The sequence below is a fragment of the Arachis ipaensis genome, chromosome B07 (genome assembly GCF_000816755.2).
Source record: "Arachis ipaensis cultivar K30076 chromosome B07, Araip1.1, whole genome shotgun sequence".
In the NCBI taxonomy this organism is placed as follows: Eukaryota; Viridiplantae; Streptophyta; class Magnoliopsida; order Fabales; family Fabaceae; genus Arachis; species Arachis ipaensis.
The window spans coordinates 8,837,906-8,848,773 of NC_029791.2; the positions used below are offsets into that span (position 1 = coordinate 8,837,906).

The 10,868-nt window shown below is 34.5% G+C and overlaps 1 protein-coding gene across 1 annotated transcript; it reads right to left on the minus strand.

Annotated features, from left to right (window-relative positions):
* LOC107606670 lies at nucleotides 5,031–7,520 on the minus strand. The gene has a single exon (XM_016308708.1). The coding sequence runs from the start codon at nucleotides 7,518–7,520 to the stop codon at nucleotides 5,031–5,033; it is 2,490 nt and encodes an 829-aa protein (XP_016164194.1).

The following is a 10,868-nucleotide window of genomic DNA, read 5'->3' on the forward strand; positions in this document are numbered from 1 at the left end:
ATATAATAATGTTAAATTTATATTATAAATTTTTTAAGAAATATATAATTAAATTTAAGAAGAGAGTACTACAAAAGAGTACCAAAAAACTCTTAACAAAAAGATCACTAAAATTCAAGACATATATTTAAATTCCTTTAAAAAAAACTACAGTCAAAAAGTTTTAAAAGATCATAATTTTGAATGATTCAAATTTATGTTTTGTAGTCATTTTTGTCTAGACAAAATCTTAAATAATATAATCCAAAATGAAGGTAATCAGAAATTATTGTAGCTCGCTCCGTTTTGGGTCAAGGTCGTAGATCAATAAATCTTTTTTTAATAAAATGAAGGTAAAATATAAAGTATTATGTCCATAATACCAATGCTATATTTGAAAAGCATCCAATAATATACCAAGTGTATCATATAAGTAATTTGGAACAAAACAAAATCAAAATGAAGAGACTTAAAGATAAGATAGTTCACACAGTACATTTTTTTAAAAAATACTTGCATTGTCATTCTAGAAATAATGATGATAACTGCCCAATAAGCTGTTTTTTTGGCAATGTTTCTGGTCTTTGTTGCTGAAAAATTGTAATCTTGTCTGGCATCATGAGTTGGTTGTGTAATCTACTTAATATACTAAAATTGAGTTTTCTCCCAACTAATGAAAGTGAGATGTCGATCCCTCGTGAATTCATTTTTTCGCCAAAATGAATGCACTATTTTCTCTTCTAAGTTTATTTTATAAAAATATATCTTTATTATAATAATTATACTATAATTAACATTTAAGTAATAATGAATAATTATACTAATTTAGGAAAATATATTTATTTTTAGAAAGTACTATTCTCATATAATGAAAGCACTATTATCTCATAAATTTATTTTTAGAAAAATATTTTTATTATAATTATATTACAATTAGCATTTAATGAATAATGCATGATTATACTAATTTTAAAAAATATCTTTATTATAATTATATTACAATTAGCATTTAATAAATAATGCATAATTATACTAATTTAAAAAAAATATCTTAATTATAATTATATAAAAATTAAACATAAATTTATAATTCTAATTGCTATAAATATGATACTAACGTTCATAGTGGTAAATTGATATTGCAATAATTAATTTCTATAATTATTTTTTTACTACTAAAGACTATATATAGTATTTTGTGATTAGTGAGTTTAAATCTAAGAATCAAAACATTCTTTTTTTTCTAATCTGTTATTCTTCTTTGATTGGGCAATTGTTTCTAAGGAGTTTTGTAGGTCAAGTTCAAGTCATATCCCCTCTTCCACGTTTTCTACGTTTGTCCGAAAATATTCGAAGTGGAGCATATAATGAGATTGAATTTTCTCAATTTAGGTTCAGTTTTGAAAAATTCGTGCCAACCTTAAAGATGCAATTCAAAGATTGGTAATATATTTAAATTTGTTTCTCTTAAACTTTTTGTATTAAAAATAATTTTATAACATATTGTGATTTTTTTCAGAAACTACCGGCCTTTTGGTGCATTAATTCAATGCCATTGAGGAGAATAAAAGTCAATTTAATTTGACAATTTTAATAAGAAGATAGTCTAAATTTGTACGGATTCTAAGTGTTCGATCTTATGATGTTATTTTGGTTGGTTGTTACGAGAATGACTCTAATAATCTATACGTATCTAAGGATTAGAATAGATTAAATATTATTTAAATAATTTAGTTCTAATATTGGTAATTGATTAAATTAGTTTTAGAGAAATTTAAATTGTTGTCTCAATTTATATATTATGACTATTCTTTTTGGATATGTTATTTTTAAACTTTTTAATATAAATTTTTTATTTTATTTTTAAGTTTGTTTTCTTTTTTGGATATATGTATCACCTTTTTTTTGTATTTCAGATTCGTAATGCAATTATTAAGAGAAATATAATTCATCAATAAATTAGAATGATGAAAAGTTTAATTATATTGTGTAGACACAAGATTGATTAATTAAGATTAAAGCATGAAAAACGAAAAAGAGTCACAATACGTGGTTTTGCTTTCTTGCTAATATATAAAAATACATGAAAGAAAAAAATTAAAATATCACCATTTAAAAAAAATTGTTAATCATGCATATGAAAAGGGATTGGGGAAATGACTTAAATTTTTTTATGTACAATTAATATATATATATAAACAAATATTTAAAATTATTTAACAAAATTAATATATATGTATAGATAAATAAAGAAATTATTATAATTTATAAAAATTACACATACGATGACATTAATAATAAAGAATAAAAAAATTATTGAATGATTGTAGGCTCAAAAAAATTAATCATGATAAAAAAATAATTAATATATACGATTTAAAGGGCAATTTACTTAAATAAATAGAATAGCAGAATCCTTTACCTAAATGTGCAAAACTGATTGTTGTTACCTGCATGTGCAAAAACCCATTTCTATGTAATCCGTGGCAACCAACCACGGTTTCCAAACGTGCATAAACCGTGGCAGGTCCCAGCAGTTTAGGGACAAAAACTATTGAGTGTAAACCGTGGTAGGTCACCACGGTTTACGAAGGAGGCATGGCATGCATAAACCGTGGTAAGTCACCACGGTTTATGAGGAAAGTGGATTGCACATAAAACATGGTAACCCACCGCGGTTTATGTGTGTGTAGCTATATAAGTAATCCGCTGAAGGCTGGGACGGATCATTTGGGACAGCACAAAAAAAAGGAAGGTGTTGTTGTGTTGAGAGGATTTGGGAAAACTTTGGAGATGTGAAGGAGGAGTGGGTGGTGGAGTCAATGGAGGGTGAGGATCGCTTGTACCGACTAAATGGCGTCGCTCACGTGGCAGGATATATCGACGAAGAGGTTAGTTACTATTATTGTTATTATTATTGTTATTAAGATTCATACTAATATAACAATTGATATTATTAGGAATATTGTTAGTAAAAATATTTTATTATGTTTATTTGTATTGTTATTCTGATTAATGTTATTTATATAAATGTTGATATTATTATGGTTACTGTCAATCAAAATGTGAGGCGTTTATTAATATTGTCTACGTAAATGTTAATATTATTATCGGTATTGATAGTAATGCATATTTTATTATGCTTATTTATTTTGTTATTCTGGTTAATAGTATTTTTGTAAAATATTTTATTATAAATGTTAATATTTTATTGAGAAATATTTTTTTCTTTATTTATATTGTTATCATGAGTGCATAGTATTCGTAGCTTCATTGTTTATTCCACAATAAGAGAATCAATGAATTTAATGTGACGATTTTACTAATTTTTACCAAAATTATGTTTGGTGTTGTTTGTAATGGTTGTATGTTAAGGAATTTTGTTACCCACGTTTTGCAGCCTAGTAGGGTTATTAGCGCCGTTAGGAGGCAGCAGAATATGCCCTTACATGACCGGATTATACTGTATCTGGAGACTGCGGGCTTGTATCATCTGGCTAGGCTAAACAGTCAGTGGTTCTGGGTTGATGAGTCTCTCCTTAGCGCATTTATTGAGCGGTGGCATCCGGAGACGCACACGTTCCACATGCCGTTTGGTGAGTGCACCATTACTTTACAGGATGTCGCGTATCAGCTGGGTTTGCCAATTGATGGTGCGCCCGTTAGTGGGTGCTTGACTAGAGTTTGAGAATCTGATGGAACACGGTAGAACAGCATGGGTGTGGTTCCGGGAGTTATTCGGGGAGTTACCTCCACAGAGTAAAGTCAAGCAGATGACAGTGTGCTACACATGGTTCCACGAGAGGTTCCGGGTTCTCCCTGCAGATGCTACTGATGAGACCGTGCGTGTATACGCACGTGCTTATATCCTGATGCTGTTGTCGTCTCAGCTGTTTGCGGACAAGAACGCAAACCGGGTCCACCTTCGCTGGTTGCCTTATTTGGCATCATTGGACGACTTGGGCAGATATAGCTGGGGCTCGGCTGCACTGGCCTGGTTGTATAGGTGTTTTTGTCGTGGTACAAACAGGAACGTCGTTAACTTGGCTGGGCCGCTACAGCTACTACAGTCTTGGATTTTCTGGAGGTTTTCACAGCCAGCTCTGAACATAGATTGGCTACATGCAAAGGATGGTAGGGGTGGGGACCGGTGGTTTCCCACGTATTATCAGGAGTGGCACCAGCATTCGGAGAACAGGCTTCAGTCAGTCATATGGGTCGATCGAGTCCTCGACCCCGGACCATTAGCAGAGTACCTGGAGTGGTGGTGCCATGTGGCGCACAGGTTCCTATCCCCAGATGTAGCATTTCAGGATCCGAGGCCGATTGTCCTGACTGAGGAAGCGTGTCACAGAGGGTCATCCCAAGCACCTCCTAGAGAGCACGTTTATGACATACCAGATAACAGACGAGTCGATCGGCGTCACCGTATAGGGACCCGGACCACCGATCGCGAGTGGAGGGAGTTTGCCGACCGTTTGGAGGAGGACGTTCCTGCAGCTGAGCCTGGGGATGCAGTGGACTACCGTGTTCCTCGACGTAGAGGCAGACGGCCACCTGCGCGGCCTAACCGTCGAGGTGTGCGTGACGGAGGACCATCTGAGCAGGGTGACGGCACTCATCACGTGCCCGTTGAGGAGGTAGTTGGATCAGCATCAGCTATGGATCAGCCGACGTTCGACGTGGGTACTAGCTCTCAGCTGTTTGGGAACGTGACCCCACATGCTTTGTTAGTTCATGTATTTAGCATGCTAGTATGTACTTATGGCTTTCAGACTTATGTTAAATGTTAATTTTCTTTTGAGCAAGCAGTTTAACCGGTTTCAGCTTCTTTTATATGTAGTTCTACGGTTTATGTTATAATGCACAATATGAACGATACCAAAGTGGTTTAATCAAACAGGTAAAATAGCAGGAATTTATTCATCACAAATTTTTGCATTAAAGAAACATGTTGACAGTCACAGACTTAACCAACCATACGTTACTAAGATTATCTAGACCCTGAAACAACTAAAACAGCATAGACGGCATTTTACACGACATGAGATCTACGCATTTCCTCCACCACTTTGTCTTTGCTGGTGACAGTTCCTCCACGTATGCCCAGGCTGACGGCATAGCCCACAACGCTTCGGCTGGTTCGACTGAGACTGATCCATACTTCCACGGATCCTGGTGGCCTTTGGACGACCTTCCTTTGCACGCCGCATATTGGGGTCAGGAATAATGGTAGACCCAGCATATGGAGGCCATAGTCCTTTAGGGATAGGTGGGAGAAACCCCTGCTTGTAAACGTTGAACACCTCACTCATACGATACACCTCGTGAACATATGATGCCCAGTTAAGCCGGGAGTAGGCGCAACACGCAATGGCGTGGCAACAAGGATAATGCAGCGCCTGAAAGTGGCCACAGTCGCATCGGTGATCTTTAAGGGAAACTCTATAGCTACCCAGCGAGAAGCTCCCGGTTGGTGTTGTCTCCGCGACGGTGTACTCGGACTGATGCCTGTCGTATAAAGTCACAGTGAAGCACCTAGAGTCTCTTAGATTCCGATCAATAGCCTTGACCAATGCCTGACAGAATTCATGCCCAGATCCGAGTTGTGCCTCTGCTGTCTGTCCCCGTAGCACAAATAGTTGAGCAAGCCTCCCGTAGGTTGACTTAACCAACGATGTGACCGACAGGTTGCGAGTCCCCTTTAGCACGGAGTTCACACATTCACTGATGTTTGTGGTCATGTGCCCGAACCGTCGACCAGCATCCTCATGTTGGGTCCATTTGTCATACTCCATCCGGTTGGCCCAGTCACATATTGCTGGATTCTCAGTCCGCATGATGTCAAACCAGTAGTAAAACTCAGCCTCAGTCTTTGCGTACGCAGCATTCACCAACATCCTCCTTGAGTCCTTACCTTTAAACGTTAGGGCGAAATTCGCAGCCACATGCCGAATACAGTAGGCCCGGAAAGCCCGAAGAGGCAGCCACCCAGTCTCAGGTGCCTCAAGCGCTGCCTTGATCCCATTATGCCTGTCAGAGATAACAAGGATACCCTCCTGAGGAGTCACATGCTCTCGGAGATTGGACAAGAAGAATGACCACGACTCTGCATTTTCGCCCTCCACAAGGGCAAATGCTATCGGGAGGATGTTCGAGTTCCCGTCCTGAGCTATCGCCAACAGCAGCGTCCCTCCATACTTCCCATACAAGTGGGTACCATCAATACTAACGAGGGGCTTGCAATGCCGGAATGCCTCGATACAGGGTGGAAATGTCCAGAAAAGCCGGTGAAAGTACACCGTCGACTCATCAACCCCACCACCAATCCGAACAGGAGACGTCTTCAGCACCGTGATTGTTCCCGGCATTGTCGCCTGGACCCCTAGCATCCAACGTGACAACTCCGCGTAAGACTCCTCCCAATCTCCATATATTTGTGCCACTGCCTTCTGCTTAGCCATCCAAACCTTCCTGTAACTAGGCCTAAAACCGTAATCGGCTTCTGTCGCTTGTTGAAGTACCTTTACTGTAACCGCAGCATCTGCCCTAACCATAGGAAGAATCCTCGAACAGATAACGTGGTAATCCAGCTGATGGTGATCACTTGAAATAGAAGTTGCGAGGCATGTGTGTGGCCCGTTGTACCTCATAACCTCCCAAGTGCCCTTTCGTGCACGAAGCGCTACACGAATCAACCAACTACAACCCTTGCCGAATTCCTTGCATTTTCTATGATACTTCAAATGATCTGATTCGATGACTCTGTACTCAACACCTCGCCGGATGCTATAGTCCTTGACACTCAGCACAGCTTCATCTTTACTCTGGAATGATTGCCCAATCTGAAATTCTGTAGAAGATCCCCCCACTGTGTTACCACCGTCTTCCTGTTGACCAAGAGCATCCAAGTTTAGTGTGGAGAAGTGTGGAGGGTACTGATGAGAACCAGAACTTGAAGGCCGATGCTGCGCATATGGATCGCCACCTGTGTCATCGTCGCTGTCACCTACGATATCAACAGGCTCCTGGTCAGACTCATCGTCACGCATTGCATTCTCTACTTGATCAGGTCCACCAAAGTCTTCGATATAAGGTACCAGGCCACCACTGGTGCCCACAACGTGGGGAGGCTCAATGACTGCTGCATTCTCCAAAGGTACAGAACCAACAACCTCTGTTCGGTCTAAATCAGCCGCAAACGAAGGTGATTGAACCGGCGGAAGATACGGTCTGACCGCAGGCATCGAACTAGATGCACCACTCGCGACAGTTGGGCTAGGAACTGGAGCAGATGCCCCAGAACTATCGACACCAACCTCCAACTTCGCGAACAACTCATGGATTCTGATCTCCAGAAAACTCCTTACACAGTAGAACAAAACCCTAATATCTTCATCAGCCTTAACCGCAAAGGTTTCAAAATGAACACCGGTCGAGACAACCGCCATGGGAATCTTGTAGAATAGTTTCTTCACCCACTTGCTACCCAACACGCCAAGCTTCTCCAAGATGCTGTTCTTCAAATCTGACAAACTCATCGACGAACGGATAAAAATACTCAGTGGTTCTCTGTCGGTAAACTTCACACCATGGCTTTTGCTTTTTTTTTTTTTTTATTTTCCCAGAGCAATGCACTAAGGCAAGAAAACTCTCTTCCTCACTAGCCATTGTGAGAATGATCTCTTATGGATCTTGAATCACCCACATATATATAGAGTTCCCGTAATTGTAAACCGTGGGAACCTACAAGGTTTTCTGGCCATTATTTATCCTACATAAACCGTTGTAACCCACAAGGTTTTATGACCAGCACATTTTCCTCATAAACCGTGGTGACTTACCATGGTTTATGCATGCCATGCCTCCTTCGTAAACCGTGGTGACTTACCACGGTTTACACTCAATAGTTTTTGCCCCTAAATCGCTGGGACCTGCCACGGTTTATGCACGTTTGGAAACCGTGGTGGGTTGCCACGGATTACATAGAAATGGGTTTTTGCACATGCAGGTAACAACAATCCGTTTTGCACATTTAGGTAATAATTGTTATTTTAAATTAAGAAAAAAAACGTAGATTAACAAAAACGATTAATAACTATATTAGAGTTGATACACATAACACTAGATTAAGAAAAAATAAAGACATAACATGCTACTTTTTTATTAATCAAATTACTACAATTCAAATTAATTTCAATAAAATATAATTTCAACCTTATCACGTGTATAGTACGAATTATTGAACAATTTATTATTATGTACGTGGCACGGATTATTAAACAATTTCTCATGTATTTTTTTTTTCAAAATAAAAATACTAATTTTACTTATAATTATTATTCTTTATCAATTCTTTCATTTAAACACTAATATTATTTATTAATTTTTTATTTTTATTTCTCACATTTATTAAAAATTTCTTTTTAATATTTTAGATATTAATTGTTGTTATTTAATTAACTTATTTTAGGTATTTACTTATTAAAATTTTAGGTATTGTTAAGACTTTAGACATAATCCCAATTTAATTTTGGACAATGTCAGAAGCAAATATATATAAAATATTAAATTAGAAGAGTAGATTTTAATTTTACATAAAATAATATAATAGATATAGAGTATAAATAAATTTACTTGACAAATATAATTATTCATAGTGTGATATTTTATTACGATAACATATCTTTGTGTATCGGCTCCCTATATAGCAATAATATATATATTTCTTTTTAGTTTATTATTTTTCTATCACATGACATATTTATCATTATATTTCAAATTTAGAGTTTCCTTGATCTAACATTGCAGTGAAAGAATGGCAAGCAAAAAAAAATGAAAAAAAAAATATGAGAACATTCCAAACATAATTACCGCTAATCTTTTTTTCTTTAGTTTTCAAATATTTTATTTATTTTATTTATTTAGAGTAATAACTAAATTTATTATAACTATAGTAAAATTATCTTTAAACTATTAGTATTATTAGTAAATTTTTAAAATTATTGACATATTATTAGTATATATAATAAGCAATAGTAAATTTCCTTTCATGTTTATCATTTAAAAAATTTATAATTTTCACATAGTCTTTATTCTATTTTATTTTTCCATACCTAATGACTATTGACTACGATCCTATCAATAGTATCACCTATAGTAGATTATACGAAGAGAAAATATGGTAAATAAAGACAAAAATTATAAGGCTATAGAAAGTCTCATTCAAGTATGACAAGAGCAAGACGGTTTACATAAAAATAGTTCTATAGATGATAAGATTAGTTGATTCATTTAATAAATTTTTTCAAGTAATGCTAAGTTCAATTTATAAATAGAGTTTAATTTTGATGCACTGACAGTGTAAAGCGTTTTACACAGTCGTGCAATCACGTCCGTTCTTTTGGATGATCATTCACGCGGTCAATATGAAAGGTATTTGTTTTTATTGATGTGTCATTACATAATTGGATGCACGTGTAAAACTACTTTACACTGTCAGTGTATCAAAATTAAATTCTTATAAATATTTGTAGTTCATATTTTAAGTTAATTTTATAAGTACACCATTTCACAAGTCAAAGACAATTCTTTTTAATAGCTTTGTAAATGCTAATAGCTTTTATATTTAATTTATTTTGCAATACGATAAAATTCATTGTTCAATCAAGAATTATTTGACAAAAATATTTGAGAATGAATTGGTAGAAAGAAAGGTCAATGTCTTTTCAAATTTTGAGAATGAGAAATCAAGCGGAATATATCTTCTGACTGTACACATGTGCAAAATATCTTTTAAGATGGAGTCACGTATAGTACATACGGTCGATAATCGTAAAATTCCGGATAATCATTTTAATTTGTTTGTCCATGCTGATATATTGAAACAAACAAATAACGATTCTACTTATTTGGTACGTAATTAATTTATATTAACCCACACAAAATTATTTTTCTTTTGATTTTAAGTTTTGCCAAAATTGTATAATAGCATCATTTTATCGATAATAAAAATTTTAACAGTTTATTCATGAAAATATTTAAAATTGTATTGTGACTTTTTTTAAAGGTATATCTTTTTATTAATATACTATTATTAGTTTTATCGTTTAACATAAAATAAATCAGTAAATTCTCTTTATTTTATACACGTACGAAATTATAATTTCTTATAGTATTCACTCATTTATCCTTAATTTGGTACTTTTAATTCAATTTTTTTTATTCAATTAGATGTTATTGGATTCTTGACTAGAAAAGAAAAACTTATATCATGGTCAAAAATAGAGAGAAGTGACCAATACATTGTGATTGATCTTCATGATTTGCAGTATGTAAAATTTTAATATGAATATTTTTTTTGGTAATAATTATGTGTTATGGTGCAAATTTTTTTTTCTTTATGTATTACTATTTACTCTCTTAATTTTCGCTTTCATTCAAAAATGAGAAAAAATATGATATACACTATGAGATCAATTTACAATCTAATTACTTGATCATCTATGTGATCACCAAGCAACTGAATACATAATTTATTCTCTAATTTATAAAATTTAACAAAGACATTGGTAAACATATTGGTTTCACATTTATTTATATATTTTATTTATTTATGTTATATTTGTAATTATATTATATCTATTTTATCAATATATTTTTTTTAAAAATATCGTTAGTGTTAGCACATGGTGTATTAAATAAATTAAATGATAGAAATACATAACTATTTTTTTCAGTCAAGATTCAGTAAAATACTGTAATTTAGACTTGCAATATCAATATATTAATAGTAAAGTGGAGAAAAAATGTAATATTATATCAAAGAAATTTTTTTAAATCATAATTGTAATTTATGATTGAAATCATAATTTAAATATTTTAAACGG

Bases quoted from the DNA above. Each gene is read 5' to 3' on its own strand.
- LOC107606670 (XM_016308708.1), bottom strand. From the start codon at position 7,520: ATGAGTTTGTCAGATTTGAAGAACAGCATCTTGGAGAAGCTTGGCGTG.